The 23,079-nt window shown below is 28.8% G+C and overlaps 2 protein-coding genes across 2 annotated transcripts; both read left to right on the top strand.

The window, feature by feature from the left end:
• Positions 1-651: 651 nt before the first annotated feature.
• LOC107432808 (kinesin-like protein KIN-5B) lies at positions 652-7,855 on the top strand. The gene is made up of 24 exons (XM_016044003.4): positions 652-835; positions 1,480-1,676; positions 2,071-2,200; positions 2,285-2,440; positions 2,522-2,859; positions 2,940-3,078; positions 3,425-3,522; positions 3,630-3,786; positions 3,867-3,936; positions 4,026-4,102; positions 4,353-4,406; positions 4,500-4,580; positions 4,670-4,781; positions 4,890-4,976; positions 5,251-5,426; positions 5,561-5,722; positions 5,827-5,934; positions 6,027-6,185; positions 6,267-6,350; positions 6,436-6,641; positions 6,848-6,949; positions 7,052-7,161; positions 7,235-7,386; positions 7,485-7,855. The coding sequence occupies exons 2-24, from the start codon at positions 1,501-1,503 to the stop codon at positions 7,656-7,658; spliced, it is 3,108 nt and encodes a 1,035-aa protein (XP_015899489.1). The 5' UTR covers positions 652-835; positions 1,480-1,500; the 3' UTR covers positions 7,659-7,855.
• Positions 7,856-11,251: 3,396 nt separating this feature from the next.
• LOC107432814 (zinc finger protein ZAT11) lies at positions 11,252-12,069 on the top strand. Its single transcript, XM_016044012.2, has one exon. The coding sequence runs from the start codon at positions 11,327-11,329 to the stop codon at positions 11,864-11,866; it is 540 nt and encodes a 179-aa protein (XP_015899498.1). The 5' UTR covers positions 11,252-11,326; the 3' UTR covers positions 11,867-12,069.
• Positions 12,070-23,079: the final 11,010 nt, after the last annotated feature.

The raw sequence follows: 23,079 nt of genomic DNA, 5'->3' as shown, positions 1-23,079 counted from the left end.
GATAACTATTATTGTTTCCTTTGATAATCATCTAGGTTCAAATTTTCTTTGATAATGATGTTAGTTCAATCTCTCACCTCTAATTTCAAAAAATATTAATATGTCAAACGAATAAAATATTGATATATAGTATTTAATGGATTTATTCGATGCTTCTAACATTATTTTTATTATATAAATAGATTTTTTTTTTTAATTTTTTTTTATGTTAACTTTTAAGTTTAAAGCTTCATAATTTCTTTATTTTTTCCTCTTTGAGAGTAGGCCCTTTTTTTTTTTTTTTTTTTAGGTTAAAAAAAAAGCCTTCATTACTTGTTGACAATTTGAACCTTCACAATTGACTGGTGATATGAAAATAGATTTTACATGGTTTTTTTATATAATTTTTTTCTTTAAACGTGTCACCACATGAATAATTGAATTTTAAAAATAAAGTTTAAAAAAACTGGAATACCCTTTCCAAATCCCCAAAATATGAATTACTCTTTTGAAATTTACCAAAATCAGAAAAAAAAAAAAAAGGCAACGCTCCCAATTGAAAATTCCACCTTTCGGGTCCCACTTTTTGAAACAGCTTGAATCTGCTTATCCTCAACGGCTATTTTTTATTTATTTATTTTTTTTTATATACTACAAAGTACCCCAAGTAGCCGTTGGCGAATTTTGACAACGCTTCGCTTCCTTAATTTGAAATCCAAGAGGGAAAAACACAGCGATTTTTCCAAAAGAGCAAACTTTCACTCTCCAGGAAAAAGAATACCCCCGAGATTCTTAAAGTTCTCTCACTCCTGATTCTCTGATCGATCTGTGTTTTGCACTTAAACCCTAGAACTCCGTAAGTGCAATTTTTTTTTTTTTTTCTTTTCAAAACTCAAATAGTATTATGGAATCGCTTTCTGTTTGCTTTGTGAGAAAATTTACGGGAAAATAGTAAAATTGTTTGTGATTGTTCTTCGACTATGTTGGTATTGCTTTTTCAAAAAATAAAATTCCCTAGTTGAATCAGATAAAGAGTAGAGCTAATTTCTTTCTTCTGTCCCAAATCAAGGGATATGACACACCCAAAATATTTTTTCTACATTTTTCCTGCTCTTTCTCAGCGACCAAACGAAGGCTTGGGATTAGGTTTCCTGGTTATGCTATTAAGGCTTCCCTGTACTTACCCCCCCCCCCCCCCCGTGGAACGTTTACTGGTTCCACATACTTATAGTTTTCTATTTAAATATGTTCATTTTCTTCAATCTCATTCTGATTTCTAATTTCATTTTCTTCAATCTCATTCTAATTTCTAATTTTTTTTTTCAGTATTTTCAGTTTTGAAAAATTTAAAGGGTCCAAGGATTAGGATTTGCTTGCCATTACTTAATTTATATCTTGTTCAGTCTAAATTCTTAGTAATTTTCTTCTTTATTGAAAGCTGAGTTGATTTCGTTTGCACTATCTCCGTTTTTCATTTTTAACTTTCTCCTTTTTATGCAGTTTGTTAAAGAGTGTAAAAGAATGTCCATCACTCCTGATCTATCTAAAAAAGTAGGGATGGGAATGGCTGCATCTCCATCTCCTTTCCTCACACCTCGTCCGGAACGGCGGCGTGTGGATCTAAGAGGGGTCGAGTGGAACTCAAATCGTCAGGACAAGGACAAAGAGGTTAACGTGCAAGTTGTGCTAAGATGCAGGTGGATTTATAGAAATATTTAACCCACTTGTTGCACTTGTTTATACAAGTAATTGTTGCATATTTTACTAGTGGTCACTTTAATTTTTGTCATCTGGACTTAGGTTATTGGCAATCATTTCTTATTCGTTGATGACCCTGTGCTAAATTTTTTCAGTCACTAATTATCTTTATAGTGAATTAACGCTTTCCTTCTGTTTTTGATTCCTTCATAATGGATTATGGATAAACATTTATAAATTAGCAGGGAAAAGTTTCAACATTCTATCTTAATTTTCCAATAGTGAAAGCAGCTTCTGCTGTGATCATGATTTGTTTTGCCCTATGCTTCACAAACAGCAGAACATAATTTCAATCTTTTAATACGTTTCAAATTCATTTGGTTTTAATGCCAGGCCTTTAAGTGATGATGAGCAAAAGTTGAACGTCCAAAAGGCGATATCATGTAACGAACACAAAAAAGAGGTCACTGTTTTGCAAAATCTAGCCAACAAGCAAATTGATAGAGTTTTCACCTTTGACAAGGTAAGATTTCAGCCTTTATTCTGATTTTCTTTACCTCTTGGTCTTGTTTGATCGTTAATATTTATTTACTCAAATCATTTGAAGGTTTTTGGGCCAAAAGCACAACAAAGATCAATATATGACCAGGCAATTGCTCCAATTGTCAATGAAGTTCTTGAGGGTTTTAACTGCACTGTCTTCGCATATGGGCAGACAGGAACTGGTAAAACATACACCATGGAAGGTGGGATGAAAAACAAGGTATGGATAGGCTATTTAGAGCTGGTAAAACATACTTGCTTTAAAATGGCTATCATGCTTAGTTTATGCTATTGTTTGTAGGGTGGTGACTTGCCAGCTGAGGCAGGTGTTATTCCAAGAGCAGTTCGTCAAATTTTTGATACGCTTGAAGCCCAAAATGCCGATTATAGTATGAAGGTGACATTTTTAGAGCTGTACAATGAAGAAGTAACTGATTTACTTGCTCCGGAAGAATATTCAAAATCTGCGGAGGATAGGCAGAAAAAACCTATTTCCTTGATGGAGGATGGAAAGGGTTGTGTGATCGTAAGAGGCCTGGAAGAAGAGGCTGTGTATAGTGTAAATGAAATTTATACTCTCTTAGAACGAGGGGCCGCCAAAAGGCGAACAGCAGACACATTGTTAAACAAGCGCAGCAGGTATATTTTTGCTAATCCACTTAACGATATTCTTAACTTTAGAAGAAATGATGTCTTACAGAATCTCATGTTTGTTGCAGCCGATCTCATTCTGTCTTTTCCATCACTATCCATGTAAAAGAAGCAGTTATTGGGGATGAGGAGCTAATTAAATGTGGAAAACTTAATCTTGTTGATCTCGCAGGATCAGAAAACATATCTCGTTCAGGTGCAAGAGAGGTATGGTTTCTTGATCAATCAAACAAGAATTGGTATCTTTCCACTGAATATAACCTCAGGATACTGAGTTAGCTGGTCCTCTATGTTCAATGAAATGGACCTTTTTCTTTTCTCTCAACTTTTTTGACAAGTTGATAGCAGAAAAATGTCACATTAATCCTTTAGTAGTTTCCTTCATATTTTGCATCTTCAAATTTTCTTTTAATACATCAGTTTGTCACAGTCTATCATATTACAAATTCAACAAATCTGTTCATATTTTGCTTTTAAGTTTGTATACTTCCCTTCATATTATGCAGTTAGAATGGAAATCGAAATTTGATATAAATTCATGTTTAAATTGCAGGGCCGTGCAAGAGAAGCAGGGGAGATAAATAAGAGCTTACTCACCCTGGGCCGTGTCATAAATGCACTAGTAGAACATTCCACTCATATACCTTACAGGTTAATCCTAATAGGCATATCTATCCTTGTTAGCATTTTGATCTTCATAATCTTTTTTTTTTTTTTTTTTTTCTCAAATTATTTCCCATATGTGCCTTCTATATCAGGGATAGTAAACTTACAAGACTGTTACGAGATTCTTTGGGAGGGAAAACAAAAACTTGCATCATTGCTACAATATCTCCATCCGCTCATTGTTTGGAAGAAACACTAAGCACACTTGATTATGCCTATCGTGCCAAAAACATTAAAAACAAACCTGAGGTTTGATTGACTACTTTGTTGACCTTCTCAAATTTCTTTGTGTTATTACCGTTTGCTGATGATGAAGCTTATATTTGCAGGCAAACCAGAAAATGTCCAAGGCTGTGTTGCTCAAGGATTTGTATTTAGAGATTGAGAGAATGAAAGAAGGTTTGGTGGTGCACTATCATTTCTATATTGCTTTTATAAAAGAGAAAAAAGGTCGAAATTAATTTTTTAAATGCATAAAATTGAAACAGATGTTCGAGCTGCAAGGGAAAAAAATGGTGTTTACGTTCCACGTGAAAGATTTGTGCTGGATGAAGCTGAAAAGAAGGTCTATGCCAGTTTTATACACAGAACAATTTAACAGTTTATATATATATATATATATATATATATTATTTTTGAAGACACAAGCCAAACTCGAAAGTTTAGATCCTTGATTTTTACTTAATTGAAGTTGGATCCAAAGAAAAAACTTTTCAGAATTATAAATGAAACTATAAACAGTGAAATCTATAACGTCCTATAATATTTCTCTCTTGCACATAGCCTGACCCATTCAAAATTTGAAAATCCTGCAGGCTAGGAATGAAAAAATAGAACAATTGGAGAATGATCTTGACCTTACAGAGAAGGTACATTTTCCTTGCTCTTTGGAAACTTAAACAAATTCAGGTAGAATATCTAAATGAATAATATAATTTTCAACCACTAATTTCATCCTGCAGCAAGTGGACAAGTTCCGGGAGCTATATCTTACTGAGCAAGAGCAGAAATTGGATATAGAAAGTGAGCTCAAAGATTGCAAGGTGATCTAACATGGGCTTGAAATGATTGTTTATGGCTATTCTTCAGCTTTTTGTACCTATCTTGGATTTATATTTTCTACTTTTTCCAGATGAATCTGGAGACCAGAAACAAAGAATTACTTGAAGTTCAAGAGAATTATAGGGTAGCCATCTTAACACTGAAGGAGAAAGAGTTTATCATCTCAAAACTGCTGCAGTCAGGTAAAGAAATTAAATGCCATTGGCCAAAAAAAAAAAAAAAAAATTATCATGTTTCTTTATTTTGAAAACTGTTGACAAAGGTTTGTATACATATCAATACATAAACAGAAAATTCTTTAATTGAACGCGCCAAGGAGTTGCGTACTGATTTGAAGGATGCATCAGATGATATAAGTTCCCTTTTTGCAAAATTAGGTAAGGAAATATACTTGAAAGTTTGTTTTGAAGGCTGACAATTTAAATGCAGTATGCCCCGTTTACTCCTCATTCACATTCTTTTTAGTTGACAAGTGAGATTGGCCAAGTGGTATGCACTCTCACACACACCCGGTCGTGGGTTTAAGTCATGGCCTCTCTCCTTTAAATTATAAAATTATTGTAATCCTATGCCCTTCATGTCTGATCTGAATCACACCCTTACAATCTAGTTCCATATTAAGAATGACTGATTATGTTCTATCGTCTGCAGATCACAAAAGCAAGATGGAAGCGGAAAATCAGAGCTTAGTATTGACATTTGGGTCTCAGCTTGATCAGAGTTTGAAAGATCTCCATAAAACAATTCTAGGATCTGTTTCTAACCAAAAGCAACAATTAAGATGTATGGAAGAGCATGTTCGTACACATATGGCCAGTAAATCTGATGTAAGAGAAGATTTTGCTATTTTATAATTTACATGACATTTTTTTTTGGCTGCTCAATTTATATGACATTTGAATCTTGTTTCCACAGGTTCAATTAATGTTGCTCAATTAATGTTGTTTTTCCTTTTCACCAGGCAACACAGGTACTAGAGTCAAAGATTAAAAAAATGACCGAGACATATAGTACAGGAGCCACAACCTTGGAGGAGCTTGCCTACATGCTGCAAAGAAAAGCATCTTCTGACCTGGAGCAGATGAAGGCTACAATATCATCACAAACAATGGCTGTTGAAAATGTAAAGGATTTTTATAATTCATTTCAGTTTGATTATTGAGACTTTTATTAATATTATATTCCTCCTAGAATTAATGACCGAGTATAATAAAATTGTTCTCTTAGTTTCTTGTCACCGCTGTTATGGAGGCCAAGGAGGTTATCTGCCATATCCAGAAATCTCTCAATGAGCAGAAAGAACTATTGGCTTTCTCAACTCAACAACGAGAGGAGGTTCGTTTTTAATTATTCTAATGTGTCTAGATACTGTCTATATGAAAATAAAAAAGGCAATTCTTAAACCTCTATATTGTGGAAAACTGTAGGCAATCAAACAAAGTTTGGCTTCAGCGAAAGTAATTTCAGAAGCAAGTGTGAATTTTTTTAGTGACATCCGTGGTCGCGCTTCTCAAGTTATGACAATTCTTGAAGAAAACCATAGTAAAAGATCCAACCAATTAGTAGATTTTGAGAAGAAGTTTAAGGTATGCCCACCTCAATGTGTACTTTATGAATTGTTAGTGGTGAGCTGTATTGGAGGCTGATCTATCACCAACTTGAAACAGGAAGAAGCAGCAAGAGAAGAAAGACAGGTTTTGGAAAACATTGCAAAGCTATTAGCAACTGCAACATCTAAGAAAATTGCTATGGTAAAATCCGATATTCCTACTTTTTCTTGATTTTGAAACCATCAACGATCATGTATCTGTACTTGACATAAGAACTCTAAATTAGGTATCAGAGGCATCAAGAAAGATTGAGGACTCAAATAAACAAGAGAATGAGAGGTTGCTACAGGAGATGTCTGACATGCAACAAGTTTCAACTGATGCTACGAATGAGTTGGGAGAATACTTGCAGAACGCAGAAAGTCGCTTCATGGAAGAAACATTCTCAGCAGCTGAGTGTAGTCTTGCTATGCAAAATTGCCTTCAGGAGTGGTATGCTTTTAAAACATTACATGTGACTTTTCATATCTTTTTATACAAAATTGCCTAAAGGCTTATAGTGTGGTTGCAGTCTTTTTGAGCACTATTTTAATGGGACTCCGGACTCCATATGAGTCATGAGATTGGACCATACCTAATTTCATTATCCTATTTTGGAAATACCAGACTAATATTCTATCTCATGGTACTATGTGCAGCTCAAAGAAAGCAGAGCATTCTAAGCAACAATGGGAAAATGCCGAGTCATCCATAACCAATATTAACAGAGACAGTTTTGCTGAGGTAGAATCTACTGTCAGGTAAGTCCATGTTCCAATGGGTCAAATTTCCATTTTTGTTCTCAGTTAACTCAAAATTTTTTTTTTTCTTACAATAATTTTCTGGCCTTTTTGGTTTAACAGGACAAATATTCATGAAAACCAAGTTGCACATGAGGAATTTGTTTCTACATCTTCATGTGCTGATGCAGATTTTAATGCTAGAGTCTCTGACACTTTGGCAGCTATTAATGGTAATTTAAAAGTCTTCAGCGTGTATTATATTTATATTATATAGTCCGATGCCTAACTGTAAAGAAATGGCAGATTCACTCTTACTGGACCTCGAAAATAAGAAAGAAATAGAATCAATGACGACCTTGTGCTTAGATCAGCTTGACTCAATACAAGACAAGCATGGCGAAAGCATATCAAGCATTAGAAGCCAGGCAGAGAAGAGCCTTACAAAAGATTATTTGGTATGTTTTTGTTTTGGTATTTGACAAAATTTTCTCAATAGAAATTCCACTATTTTGAGCAATTTTCACTAATTCTTAATTGAAATTTTTATCAACAGGTTGATGAAAACCATATGCCTAATAAAAAAGTTATAGCAGTACCAAGTCTGGCATCTATAGAGGAGATGAGAAGCCCTGCATTTGAAAATCTAAACAACAAAACGGCAAGTCGTATAGAAAGCAAGATACCTCGTCTATCACCCATCAGAACCCCCTTCGTAGATATAAATTAGTTTTAGTCAGAAGACAAAGTACATGAAATTTGTCTTCTCTACAAGTTTCATTCTATCTCTATTTGTTATCTCATTTGTTAGCATTTGCTAGAAAACATACCTTTATGGTTGGTAGTTCAATAATGCAAGCTTAAATCTTTTTTCATTCTCTTTAAGATAAATAAATAAATAATAATAATAAGACTATTTTCATGCAATTTGGAAGTGGAAATCATTTTCATGCATATGTGAGTATTTTTCCACATGACACTTTTTTGCCAAACAGTTTATGCTATTTTTTCAATCTTTACTATTTTTTTAAAATTATTTAATGTAGTGGCTAAAATACATGATACATTCTTCAACAACATATGATTTGCACATGATCATTCAAATTTAACTCACTCCTATGAAATATTTGCATGTGATTTCTCCTTTTTCTATTTTTTGTCTAAGTTCCCCCAATCTATCACAAAGATAGAATTTTCGAAAAAACAGAAGATCCGTTGGGATCAAGATTGAAAGCTTTGATGGGTTTGCATCTTTTTATTTATTTATTTATTTATTTTTCTAAGAGGATGGATTTACATTTGTTTTGCCTTCTGAACCTACTTTTTGCATTTGTTTTCTATCAATGTTTTATTTTTATTTATTATCATATCTGAGTATTTTCCCACATGGCACTTTTTTGCTAAACAGTCCTATATCCTCTTTTATATTTTTTTTGGCCCTTATTTATACTATTTTAACAATCCTATCTATTCTTTTTGAAATCATTTAATCTAATGATCAAAATACATGATTCGTCATTAAATGAACACATGATTTGCACATGATCATTAAAACTCAACTCATTCATTCATATGCAATGCATATGAGAGGACCCCTAGGAATCAAGATTGAAAGCTTTGATGGGTTTGCATCTTTTTATTTATTTATTTTTCTAAAAGGATGGGTTTTGCGTTTGTTTTGCCTTCTGAACCTACGTTTGTTATGAGTTTCGATGTTTTATTTTTATTTATTTCTCTTGGATCTGCTATTAGGTCATGGGAAAGGAAAGCTTGACGTTTTGTGAAAAAAATAAATAATTAAATAAATAAAAATAATAGAAGAAAAAAAAAAATCAAAACCTATTGTTCAAATTCAAAGAAGGGATTTTTTTCTCACTGAGCTGGAGATGACTATTGGTTTATAAGCTTCAAATCTTCCAGGTTTCTTGGCTTCTCTATTTCTTTTCTTTTTTCTTTTTTTTTTAATGGAATTTTATCTTCTATAAATTTCTGTACTTAGATGAAAGAAAGGAAAAAAAAAGAAAAAAAAAAGAAAAAGAAAATCGGATCATGTACAAGTTATGTGCACATATTATGGCCATTAAATTAAATTGATTTTAAAAAAATGGTTATTATTAAAATAATAGCATGGATAAGGAGTCAATGACCGAAAGGCATGACAGGGATCTAAGGTCCTTACCAAACTACCAAGAGAAGAGAAATATTCTTCAATGAAAAGGTTGGCACGCACCACATCATTCTCATTAAAATGGTACCACAAACCAATGCATTTTCCTCTCCATATCTATTTTTCCATGTCAACAAAAGATTTTAATTTATAAATTTTATTGTTCACTGACGTGTCTTTCCTGGCTCTCCAGCGAAGTTATCCATTTTCCTACGTGCATATACGTCACCTTGTTTAGTAGGTTTTGCCTGCTTTTTCTTTTCCCAAAATACTGTTTAGAATGAAATAATGCTAGAGACGATCATGGCCAGACAATTAAATTGTCATATCAATATGCAAATCGAAATGTGGTCAAATAGCATTTTTTATTTTTTTACATTACCAAAAAAAAAAAAAAGAAGCATTTTTTCCAATTTATATTAAAAAAGTAATGAATCATGCCGTCAACTGATGAGTCCAGCACTAATACATTTATTCTGCTAAAATTTTAGTCATTTATTAAAGATTCACCCAGTAATGTTCTGGGATAGTTCCTTTTCTTGGTAGGTAGAGAGGAATATAGGTAGTTGGGAAACTTGGTACAAGCTTTCTTTAATCCTAAGCAAAATCACCTCGAAGTTGCTAAAGTTTAGGTTTGGAGTTAGATGGGGTGTGTGTGTGTGTCTTTATCTACATCTATATATATATATATATATATACATATATATATATATATATATATATATATGTATGTATGTATGTGTATAGAACCGAGTCTAAACTAATGAAAAACCAGAGCTTTGACTAGGAATTTTTCCATATCTGGGGCTGAAGTTTGTTGGATAGGTCATCAATTGTACATCTGCATTTGGCCCAAGAGCATTGGCAGTCATATTGATGGCTTTTTCAATTCTAGTGTGCAGCAAATTTCAAATAATATAATAAAAGTGTGAAAACATAGCATGTGTCTAGGCCTTTTATACTATTCTCCACTACTTGCTCTGCTTCATAAATAAATATGCCTTGGAAAAATGTCTCACTACTATCTTAACAACAATTTAATACAAACAAAACAAAACTTAAAAAGTAAAAAGTAAACGGAATAATATTCTGGCCCACGGCATGACAAAACGAAATGAAAGTACTTTTTATTTTATTTTTTTTGGGTCCTATTTGGTATAGTTTTTGAAAAATTGAAATATTTTTTGAATTAAATTTTTAAGATCCAATAGTTGTTTGAGAAAATATTTAACGGTCTTTAAGAATTCTAGAATAGCTTTTAATCAAAGTAAATAAAAAATAAATTTTTTTTTTTTTCCAAAGCACAAAAACCATACCAAACATCATCAATGACAAAACAATTTCTGGAATATCCTTCAAGAAACCAAGCGAAACATCCAAGATGCTGCTTTTTGGCTTCCTTAGACAATTAGATATAGCTCACCACTAACGACTCTTTGTCTTTTGGTCGCAAACTCGATTTCTAACCACTGTTTTACCAAAGACTACCGTGTGTAAAAGGGTATGATATTATATCATCCTATTTATTACGAAAAGGACAAGGCCTTTTACCATTCTTCACGTGTAAGTACTAAGGATATTATAGTCATTTTGTGTTGTCAAAGGAAAAGTCAAACCGTTCAATTACCGAAATCGCCCCCACGCGGTGTGTTCGACTTTTTCGTCAATTAATGGTTTTAAGTAAATTACCATTACTTACTAATAACGGTATGATTTGAAAATTATTGTGATAAACAATTTTTTTTTCTTTGCACGTAGTGATAATTATATTGTATATAATAAATTTTTTAAAAGAATTTAATATTGGATAAGAAAATTATTATTTATTTAGAAGCAGCCTTGCTAGTACTTTGGTATATATAATATATAGATATTATATTAGTGTGATTTTTTATTAAATTTATGAATTAGTTATTAAATTTAGATTCAGTTTGAACTTAGTAATATACTAATAATCATGTAAGCCGTGACGCAATAAATACTAAATGTTTGATAGGAGCAATACCTACGTCTCTTTCTCATACACACCCTTTTTGATGTATTCTAAAAGATAGAATGTCGTCAAAAATTCAAGTCAAAGAAAAAAATCAGTCAAAGTACACAACTTCAAACCCTTATAAATACCATGTTCCAAGCTTCATTTTTTCTGTGAACACAAACAGATTGCATTCTATTTACGTTGCCAATTTCCAGGGAAAAAAAAAGGAAATCTCCATTTTTGCGCGTTCATCATGAAGAGAACCAGAGAAGAAGAAGGTGGTATACAGCAGCAGAGCTTAGACTTGGCTCAATGTCTAATAATGCTCTCTCATGGCCTTCAAACCAAGCCTACAAAGCAATTTACAGCAGGCCCCGCCGAGATCTTCGAGTGCAAAACTTGTAACCGGCGATTCCCGTCGTTCCAAGCGCTCGGAGGCCACCGAGCTAGCCACAAGAAGCCGAGGTTGGTTGGTGAAGAACCCAAAAATGAGACCAAGTTTGGAAACCGAATCTCGGTGGACAAACCGAAAATGCATGAATGCTCCATATGTGGATTAGAGTTTGCAATGGGACAAGCTTTGGGTGGACATATGAGGCGGCACAGAACCGTCGCCATGGACATGGCGGAGTTTTCTTCCGTCGTTCCTGTTGTTTCTAAAGCTCCGGTGGTGCTGAAGAGGTCGAACAGTGTGAAGGTTTTGTGGATGGATTTGAACCTCACACCTTTAGAGAATGATTTGAAGTTGTTGTTCGGGAAAATGGCACCCAAAGTTGATGCTTTTGTTTCGTAGATGGCTAGTTGATTTTATTTTATCATTTGTTGTTATTATTATTACTTTTTTTTTTTTTTTGGAAATATTGAAATTCATTCATTAATTTGATGTACAATTTGGTTTGATCATTTACATACTTTGTAATAAAATTATTTCTTTGTTAACATGCAAGTTATGCTTAATTAATTAATGGATTAGATATATTCTATACGCTTTGGTAATTGAATGCAGTTCAATTTGCAATTAGTATAAACTATAAATTCTTTTCATTTTTTGGGATATATAATAAATATAAATTCATTTCATTTTTTATGATATATAATTTTATATAAGAGATTTTTTTTTTGAAATATTTTCAAAAAGTTCCAAAAGAGGTTAAAGAAATAAGAAATACATTTCTCTACTTTCAACCTTTAATTTTATAAGGAGTATCATTACTTTCAATCTTATTATTACTCTAAAATTAAAAAAAATTAATTAGTTGTCATTAAAAGATTTATTTTTAAAATTTTAGAATAAAAAATATATAATTAAATATTCAAATTAAAATTTGTTAGGTAAGTTATTTTTCGTAATAGCAATGACAAATAATAACAAAACTCAAATGCAATCACATTATATTTGGAGTTTGAAAATTAAATCTATAGTAACGGAAAAAGGTAAACAAAAAATATAGATATTTTTTTTGTTCTTTGATTAAAATAAAATTATGAAGAAAAGAAAAGAAACATATATAATTTGAAATAATATATATAATATGTTATTGTAATATCTCTTCTCTTGATTTTTTTTTTTTTTTTTGGGTTTTTTGTTTTCCTTTATGGAATTCAAAACTGGAAAAAGCAAGGTCATCCAGACCACAGGATGAAAGATGGCACTAGACATTTTTGGAGAGTTTCTGATATTAAGGTGTCTGGTGGGGGAGAAATTGTGTGCAAAATGTATTTTATATTATACGTACAGAAAAGTGTGAAAAACAATCAAATGTGAAAAATGGAAGAGTGTAGATTTGAATATTAGTTGAAAACTTTAAGGTTTTGAGAGGACAGTTTCTATATATTGAATAAAATAAAAATACACGAGGGCCAATTGTCAATAGAAAAAAGTCACGAGAAACAAAGATACGTCGGCAGTATGTACCTATATCACACCTAATTAGAAGGGAATCTTCCATCTTTTTTTCCATTTTCATTTTTATCTGATGAATGATAAGATCTTATATTATCTTTAGAAGTAGTTATTATTTTTCATTTGATTTGTTTCATTTCTTTATTGAGTTTTGAAATTAGGTGATATCATATATGGTTGATGGACAAAGAAATAAGAAAAATGGGATAAAATATCTGATTCTCACCTAATTTATGGTTGTATTGAAATATTGTGGGCAATATTGTGGGGAAGCAAGCAATAGAAATTTCTTATATCAATAAAATTCGAAGTTTTCTCTAAATTGGGGGATCATCATATTTAAAACCTTAAAATTTGGAAAATTGTCACTTAGTATTTATAAAGTTAATCATACTTGGAAAGTTTTACTTTTTGACTAAATTGATTTTAGGAAAAAAAAAATATATATATATATATATATATATATATTAAAAAATACTATTTTGTCACCCATGATGATGGAGCACTAGTTTGTAGCTATTTAATCGGCTAATATTAAAGCATTTGTATTTCTATATTAAATTTTTAATACTAAAATGTAAAAAATAATTAAATGCCTTTAATTAATATCATATAAATAACAGTTTTATTAGTGATTATAAGTCTTTATCAATGGTTGGTAAATGCCAAAAATTTATTGTACAATACTGTTATATGTATCAAATAAATATTAATTTATTATTTTCTAGATATTTTGTTCATTTGATGTTTAATTATTTAAACACAATTTTTTATAAATGATATTTTATTATAGTTTGTTATTTCACTGTATATAAATTTATAGTTTTTAATTATGCATTGTTATGCAACCCTTTTAAAACTTCCATGTTAATATATACATATATATATATATATATATATATATATATATATATATATATATATATATATATATATATATATTGCCATTATAGGGTGTGAGAAGGTTGTTAATATAATACATATGTATGTCTTTAATGGGGTATGTGTATATGCATATATGTAGATATATATATATATATATATATATATAACATGCAAGTTATTCTTAATGATTAGTGGATTAGATATGTTCTATATATATTGCTACCTTGGAAATTAATGCATTTCAATTTGCAAGTAGTGTAAAGTATAAATTCTTTTCATTTTTTTGGGACATTAATTATATATAAGAGACGAGATAGCTGTTTTCCTTTTTTTGTTTATTAATTTTTTTGGGTGGGTTGTTGTTCCGTAGAGGATATATATATATATATATATATATGTATGAGGTAACCGTGATATGTAATCAACTATTAAAAGAAAAAGTATGTATAAAAAGCTAACTGATATAGCTTTTTAATTGTGAGCTCCTTCTAGTTTTTAGAGTTTAAAAACTATTTTTGAAAATATTTAAAAATCTGTTAAAAAAGCTTCATACCTAAAACCAAAAAAAAAAAAAATTATCCCAAATAGAACATAAGTAACAAATATGAAAAAGGGAGAAACCAAGAAAATTATATGTCTTGTTTATTGTAAGGGAATGCAAATATAATGTAATTTCAGAATTTAATCTTCATACTAAAAAAATATTTATGTTAATTAATTGAAATATTTTCGAAGAATTCCAAAAAAGACAAAAGAAATAAGAAATAAACTTCTCTACTTTCAATCTAAAGTTTTAAGGAGTATCATTACCCCATGATAAAAAAGGAGATATCAAACACAATCTATCACATTATATTTGGAGTTTGAAAATTAAATCTATATTAATGGAATAAAATTATGAAGAGAGTAAGAAAAAAAAATTATATATATATATATAGTAATTTGAAATAATATACACAATATATTATCGAAATTTTATAGCTTCGATATGTCTTCATGATCCCTTTTTTTTTTATTTTTTTAATTGAATTCAAAACTCCAAAACACAATGTCATCTAGACCACAGGATGAAAAATGGCACGAGATATTATTGGAGAGTTTCTTTTATTAAAGTCTCTGGTAGGGGAGAAATTGTGTATAAAATTTATTTACATTATATGTACAGAGAAGTGTGAAAAACAATAAGGTGTGAAAAATGGAGAGTGTGGATTTGAATACTAATTGAAAAATTAGGCTTTGGGAGGACAGTGCCTATATTATATAAATTCATAGGAAAGTTTGGCCTTATTGGAAAACTTGGCCGATGGATGCTCGTGCATGCGGCGGTTTTCATGTGTGATTTTCGTTGGGTAGGCCAAAAATTCTATGGGTAATGTAGCTGTAGAGCATATGTGGCTTAAAATGGACAGATTGTAATTTTGTGTCATGTCCTTACAAGCAACACATGACCATGTATTTATATAGACTCAGACCCTTTTAAAACAATACTAATATTGTTATTGACAATGATAAAATAATAAAGAATAGAGTTTCACAAATCCATAATTTTTAAACTTTTATTTATTTATTTATTTTTAGCATACCGTCATTTTTTGAATCCGTGCCGATAAGCTATACCCAATAATATAACAATCAAAATCAAAGTTTGATCATACAAAATGTCAATTTTTGGCCCACAAATGATCCTCCAATTAAAATCCAATTCTTACATGCACTTTGACCTTTATAAGATTTTATTTAATTTATATAGTTTAAGATTGTATTTTTAAATCTCAATTTTTAAAATAATTTAAAAATTAATAATGATGATATTAATAATTTTACTATCAGAATATGACACACATCCTCATAGGAAAACTGATAATTATATATATAATTTCTCATGTTTATGTAAAAGATGCTAATGATTATTACATCTCATTTAATTTTTTAAATTTAAATTCAAATATTAATCAATGAGTTAAACGATTAAGTTCTTACTTAATATTTTTTATTTAACTAAATTAAATACCTCAAGATCCCCATATAAGATAAGAAGCTGACTATATATATATATATATATATATATATGAATACATAAGGCTACTAAAGGTCATATGTTCTACATTTTTTATTCTTTTTTTTTTTCCTTCCTTCGAGAGTCACGTTTTCTACATTTGACGTTTCATGTATATTGTGTCAATTATTCTACTGCATCACTTTCGTGGGATGATCTTGGCATGCAAACCCATATCTCGTATATTTTCAAAGGTGGTTTCAGAAGCCCAACCTTCTAGTCCTGTGGTCGAGTGGGTGATTAGAGTCCACCATATTACAGGTTCGAGAAGAGGCAGGCAAAAAAAAAAAAAAAGGAAAAAAAAAGAAGAAGGTGGTTTCAGAAAGATAAATTTTCAGTTCAATTCAAATTTATTTAGTTTGATAATTCAAAGTTCTTTTCTCTCTTTGTTTTTCCTATAAAACAGGGTAAAAGGTTTTGACTTCTATTTTATATTATTCTTTGCATTATTCCCCTTTTTTTTTTTTTTTCCCAAAACATCCCTAAATTCAAATAAAGAAAAAGAAAAATTCTGCCTACAATATACCATTCTATCGATTGGTGACTTTCTTAGTGTGGTGAAGCCTGATGGTGTATACTGGCAATTTTTGAGTAGCATGCAGCCAACTTACGACCAACATGTAGCTAATTGAGAACATAAAATAGTGACAAATTCTTTTAAAGTTTTTACCTGCAATTGGCACAATCTAATTTTGAAGTTTTGAAATTTAGACCGTTGATTTTAAAACCCGTCATATTAAATCCTTTTTATTTATTTATTTATTATTTAGAGCACATTGATCCAATTAACATGATGCCAAAAATTGAATTGACATGACGTTAATGATTTAATATGACATATTTAAATTATGTATTTAAAAATTCAATTCAATTGAATCCATGTGCACAAAATCAAAAATAAAGGCTCAATGTAGTAGATCTTAAAATTTAGGATCAAAATTCCAATATCCTAAAATTAGAGGTATCAAAATACAACCTTTAAACATGTATGACAAAATCACAATTTCTTCAATTAAAATTTTGAATTTTGTTAATTAAAATCTATCCCCCTACGTCATCTATTTAATAATGGAAAATTAGGATTGTCTTTGAATATTATAGACAGTTACCTTTTATTTTATTCAAGTCAATTTTAGGTATTGTTTTCTTAAATTTCAAGATAGCCTTTTTTATTTCGCATTTTTTGTAGATACATCACATAGTTTCTGTTAATTGCAATTTGTTTCCCCATATATAAGATGTTTTAGATTTTGCATTTTGTATTTGTATTTCAATAATATTTTTTTTTTATTTCCGTTTCCAGGACAAATATACCTTATTGGACCCTGTTGGGTTTAAAAGACGAGTTGGACTCGGCCACTGTAAGCATGAAGCCAAGATTGGTTTGTGAGGGTGAAGACAAGACTGGGCCAACTTCCTTGCAAGATTATTTGAAGTCCATCACGAGTCACCATATTTGTATGGAAGATGTGAAATTGTGAAATTTACTAATTAGCAAATTTATAAATAATAGATAAAATTAAAAAAACTATACGTAATTTTATATTTTTGGTTTTATATTTATGATACATATCTTTTAAAACAAAATATAGTTAGGCTTCTAAGCTACAAGTTACAAATACTAGCTACAAAAACTTAAAAAAAAAATGAATTAAAAAGTATTTCAAAATTTTCATAAATAAGATTTATTTTGATAAATGTTTTTTTGGTCATTATTAATTGTCTTAGAAATCATTTATTATTTATGTATGTTAAATTTTTTTAATAAAAAAAGATAAACGAAAACGAGAAATGTTAAAGTAGTCAAACAATATATTATAATTAAAATTAGAACTCTGCAAGGCCTTACACGTCATTCCACCCTTTTAGGAAAAAGTAAAAAGTTCAGAAATATTAGTTCTAGGAATTAGAGAACATAAATGAAATTGTTTAATTAATTTCAGAGAGAACATGAGCGAGTTATTATTATTATTAATGGAACATTGAACATGAGCGAGTTATATATGCCTTTCCAAGAATGGCACTATAAAAGTAATGTACTTGGGCTTTAGTGTAATAAAAGGATATTTGTTGTTGTTGCGCAGCTATATCAATAATTTTTTTTTTTAGATTGAATGTTGCGCAGCTATGTCACTGAATTAAAAACAATATATTGGGTATTGCAAACAAAAATTAATATAGATAATTTTTATGTTAAAAATTAAATAATTTGCTAAATTGATAAGAACTGGGACTGCATTTTCTTTTCTAACCACTCTCGATCTCTTCAACAACTAAAAGGAGAAAGTAGGGTTGGTGGAGCAATTAACCTTTTTGCTTAAAGGTGGAGGAAAACATATACATACAATTGTCCCATTGGTAATAGCTCCTCAATTAAAAATTCTAAAAGATTTAAATAGTTGTAAGTAAATAATATTCTAATAGTATAAAATATTATGTTATGAGTGTCTAACATTATTACCATTTTTTTTTAAAATTTTTGTTCTGCTTCAATTATTATTAAATATATATATATATATATGTTTTTTTGGTTGGCATGTTGATGAAAAATATTCCATCTCTTGAATCTTGATGAGCTGGAGGCTAATGATTATAGGATATAAATGATTAATGGATATTCAAAGGTGAAAAGCTCATATGAAAAACAAGTTATAATCTATTCAAAAAAAAGAGAGACAAGTTATAATATGATGAGATTATTTAATGTACGCATGATTTTAAAAATCTTCACCACCCATAACAATAAACCATATGGAAAATATATATATGATAAAGAAATTTTTATTTATCTCCTTGTTTTTGACAAAAGTATACCTAACCCTCCAGATTCTAAGTAATTATCAACAGGCCTTCTCATGTTTGGAAATGATCACTTAGCACTTTGGGTTTAGTTCTACTTACCATAAAAAAAAAAAAAGAAAAAAAAAGAAGAAGATAATTTACGTAATTGAACCTCAAACTATATTGCTTATTATAAACCAGTTTCTAAAGTATTTTTTTTTAGCATTTACTCACCAAATCTGTAGAAACGCAAACTTGTTAGTCCCCAATAAATTTTCTATCCATTTTAGATTGTTAAAATTATATGAACTATATTTATATTCAGGGATTAAGATGCCAAAAAATTAATTTAACAATGAATTTGTCATTCGTGATATAGTTTAGAGATCAACTTATAACTTGCAATAATATTTGGAAACTAATTATGTAAATTGTTCTATATTTTATGTGACCTAAATGGTTTACAAGGGAAAAAAATCTATAGTACTCTCAAGGTACTAGAAATTTATTACTAAAACAAATGGAAAATGGTTGGGGCTAACAGTAGTGAGTTCCTATGAGTTTGAAGACTAAAATGCTAAAAAAAAATATTTTAGGAACTACTTATAATTAGTGGCAAAATTTGGAATTATGTAAATTATCTTATAATAATAATAATAATAATAATGATAATAATAATCTTTTACCAAGTTCCTATAAGAATTATATCTTATATGCCTTAACAAATATTAAATTATTATTTTATTATTTACTTTAAAGTAAATATCATTTATCTTTATTGAAGTTTGCTATAATTATATATAAATCCCAACAAAATTGTTTTTCATCAATTACATAGCTTGCCCTCTATCCAAATTAGTTAAAAATGACGGCGAAAGAATACGACAGACATTTTGCTACGGAGCAACACCATGCACCTCATTTGAAGTTTACTATAATTTCACATAAATTCCAATAAAATTATTTTTCATCATTTACATCCCTTAAAAAGAAAAAATTCAAGGATAATTAAGGGTATATAATTCTTGAAGTACTAAATTCAATTTAGAATCTTATATCTTGATAATAATTTGTTTTGAGCTGTCATTCAAAAAAGCACGTGAAGAGTTGCAATCAAGTAAGATGTTGTTTATGTTGATTTAATAAATGAAATTGGCCCAGTTAGTAGTTGAAAAAATAAAAAAAAAAAATAAATGTTGGGCTTATGTCTTTGCCTCTTTAATTTCTTAGTGCAAAGCTGCTCTCGAATATAGGACCCTGCAACACATGGTACTCTCATCCATGTGAAAGCATCTTTCAGATCACCGACCAATAACTGCATCCAAAAGACTGTTTTCTTTATTTTATTTATATTTTTCTAAAATGAAAATAAGATATTTAAATACAAGAGAAGCAGTTCTATGCAGCAGGTGTATCAAGTCTTGTCTTCTTTCCTTCTAACAACAAGAACAAGAACGATCAATTAATATTTAAAAAAAAAAAGGTACGATTTTATGAATTTTAATAAAAAGTAAATCTTTTTTTTTTTTGGCTAAAATAAAAAGTAAATCATGATTCATATAATGCATTTATGTATATATTATATGCATATGGCAATTATGTTCTGAATTTTAATGTTAAAGAATTGAGTAAGTTGTTCAAAATAAATAAATAATTGAGTAAGACAGGGCCAAATGTTTTGAAGAAAGCGACCAATCACGAAGTTAATATTGGGGTCAGATTTTTTAAAATATTGAAAAAGAATAATATAGATAATTATATCATATGCTGTATGACTTTTTTTTTTTTATTCGTTTAAAATATTTAGACGAGACGATCATGCATGATATAAGCTAAAATAAAAACGTAAATGTTCAATAACAAAAATTTCAATCGAAGCTAAATTAAGTACAACATAAAATACTTAATATTTATCATTATTTTAGTTTATTTTTTTCAAAATAATTTGAATTCAGAACATACTCTACTGAAAAAACTTTGGTTTTGCCAAGTGGTTAGGGATGTTTCAATTTATATATAATTACATGTATTTAAATGGTAGTATAGATTTTAAAGAATTTTATGGATTATTATAAAATTTTATAGAATGCAATAAAATTTTTAGAATAAAAATCTATTTATATTATATTTTTTTTTACAATTTTATTTTTAAAATTTATTATTTTATAAAATTAATAGCTTTTTGAAAATTTTTAAATTTTAAAAGATTTCTGTAAATTCTTAATTAAATATATTTGGATTTTAATAAGCTTTGAGAATATCTTTAATTGCAAATGTCTATTAATTTCTATATAACATAGAAATCATATAGAAAATTATCATCTAAATTTACTAGTATAAATATAAAATTAATTTTAAAACTATTCTTCAATTGTAATATATAAAAAATTATTTATGACTATTAATTATTATATATATTTTATTAATTAAATTTTTTTTTAAAAAAAAATTCAAAAATATTTGCTTTTGAGAAAATTTCATAATATTTAATAGAAATTCTAAAAGTAGAAGTTTACTTTGACGGTGCAAATTTTTTTCTTACCACATCAGCTTGTCAGAGTAGTTATATTAAACCATTGGGATAGTTTTTTTAGGCTATCTATTTTTCGATGTGATAAAAAAAATCCAGCAATAAACTGAGCCATTGGAGATGCTATTATAAAATGCATTGAAATTTGAATTAAATACCCCTTGACTTGAATGAATTTTTTTAAAATTTAAATTGAAAGCCTCTATACTTCTAAATTCTTTTACAATCCTTTCAACTCTAAATTTTTAGAATTTCACTTTTAAAATATCTTCAAATCCATTAAAATCCATTATTTTTATTTATTTTTTAAACTAATAATTTTTTAAATACTATTAAATTTTAAAAAACTTCTATAAAATCTTGATTAAATACGTCTGAATTTTAATAAATATTTTATAAAATATATTAAAATTTAAATTAAAATTTTTTTAAATTATATAAATTCTTTTAAAATCTAAATCAAATATCTCTAAATTTTAAAATTCTTTTAAAATCTTGCAGACTGTAAAATAAATCCAAAAGCCAAAGCACCATTAAACACATCTTATAAAGACCTAAGCTAATAGGTGAGACAAAAATGTTGTACAAGTTTAATACTGAAGAGTTGTATTCAATTTAGCATATGGAAGATTTTAAAAAAGTTTTAAAATCTAGATTATGATTTTAAAGAAGTTCATATAAATTCAGTAATATTCAATAAAAATTTTAATGAATTTTATAAAAATTCATTAAAATTCAAATATATTTCAATAAGGATTTTGTAAAATTTTTATAAAATTTAAAAGTATTTAAAAAATTATTAATTTTAAAATATTTTTAAAAAATAATAAATTTTAATACATATAAAATAATTAAAAAATAAAATTATGAAAAAAATATCATCGAAATTTATAGAATTCTATAACAACCTATAAAATATAAAACATCTTTTTAAAATTTATTAAATATCAAATTAAATATACTCCCTCATAAATTTACAAGAAATTAGTTTACTTTGAACAGTATTTAATTTAAAAGCGATATATGATATTTTCCAGGCAATTTCTCTATGAATGCAATCTTTGCAATATTTTATAATGTAAATAAAAGTTCTAATGACGTACAGTCACATCAATTGGCAATTTATTGACCATATGTAAGTACTGTTAGAATACTAAATTTTTATTTTTATTATTTTTTTTGGCTTCTCAGAGTTGTTCTGTTAAGTTAAGCTAAGCTCTTTTTATGTAATTTTGTATGTTACTAATCTTTGTACAGCTCAGCTTGTAGCTGGATTCCTAACTGTGTGGTTTGTTATAGATAAACTTCTTGTTGGAAGTGGAAAACGTCCACTTAGATCATATATATATGTATAAAAAACATCATCTAGAGCTTTCCTTGTGCAATTAATGAATCTCACAATAATAAAGACACCTTTCCTCTTTCCTCTAAATCCTTCTCTCTCTCTCTCTCTCTCTCTCTCTCTCTTTTGTTTTTTTTTTTTTTTTTGCTTTTTGTCTTTTTCCTTCTTTCTTCCTTGTTTTCCCAGGAAAATTCTCTGCAATTTCTTTCTTGTTCTCGTTCCGCATATTAAATTTCTCAGGGCTAAGTATAATGGGTCTTTATACCCACATATTTTAAAGAGAAATTTATAACCTTCAAATGAATGAATTCAATTATAACTAATTAGCCAATTGAAGTCGAGCTCATTTTTTACTTGGAAATTTCATGGTGTATGTTATTTGACTAACATTTTATCTTTGTGCGATTACTAAATCATATCATGGTTCCTTTAGCCTATAGGAATAATACTATAATTTTGGTAAATAAAGATATAAAGTTATTCCAAAGAACATGACAAAATGATATTTG

The sequence above is a fragment of the Ziziphus jujuba genome, chromosome 11, assembly GCF_031755915.1.
Source record: "Ziziphus jujuba cultivar Dongzao chromosome 11, ASM3175591v1".
Classification (NCBI taxonomy): Eukaryota; Viridiplantae; Streptophyta; class Magnoliopsida; order Rosales; family Rhamnaceae; genus Ziziphus; species Ziziphus jujuba.
This window is presented reverse-complemented; position numbering and strand designations above follow the sequence as displayed.

Bases quoted from the DNA above. Each gene is read 5' to 3' on its own strand.
- LOC107432808 (XM_016044003.4), top strand. From the start codon at position 1,501: ATGTCCATCACTCCTGATCTATCTAAAAAAGTAGGGATGGGAATGGCT. The intron at 3,079-3,424 runs GTATGGTTTCTT...TTTAAATTGCAG, and splicing joins CTCGTTCAGGTGCAAGAGAG to GGCCGTGCAAGAGAAGCAGG. The intron at 4,977-5,250 runs GTAAGGAAATAT...TATCGTCTGCAG, and splicing joins TTCCCTTTTTGCAAAATTAG to ATCACAAAAGCAAGATGGAA.
- LOC107432814 (XM_016044012.2), top strand. From the start codon at position 11,327: ATGAAGAGAACCAGAGAAGAAGAAGGTGGTATACAGCAGCAGAGCTTA.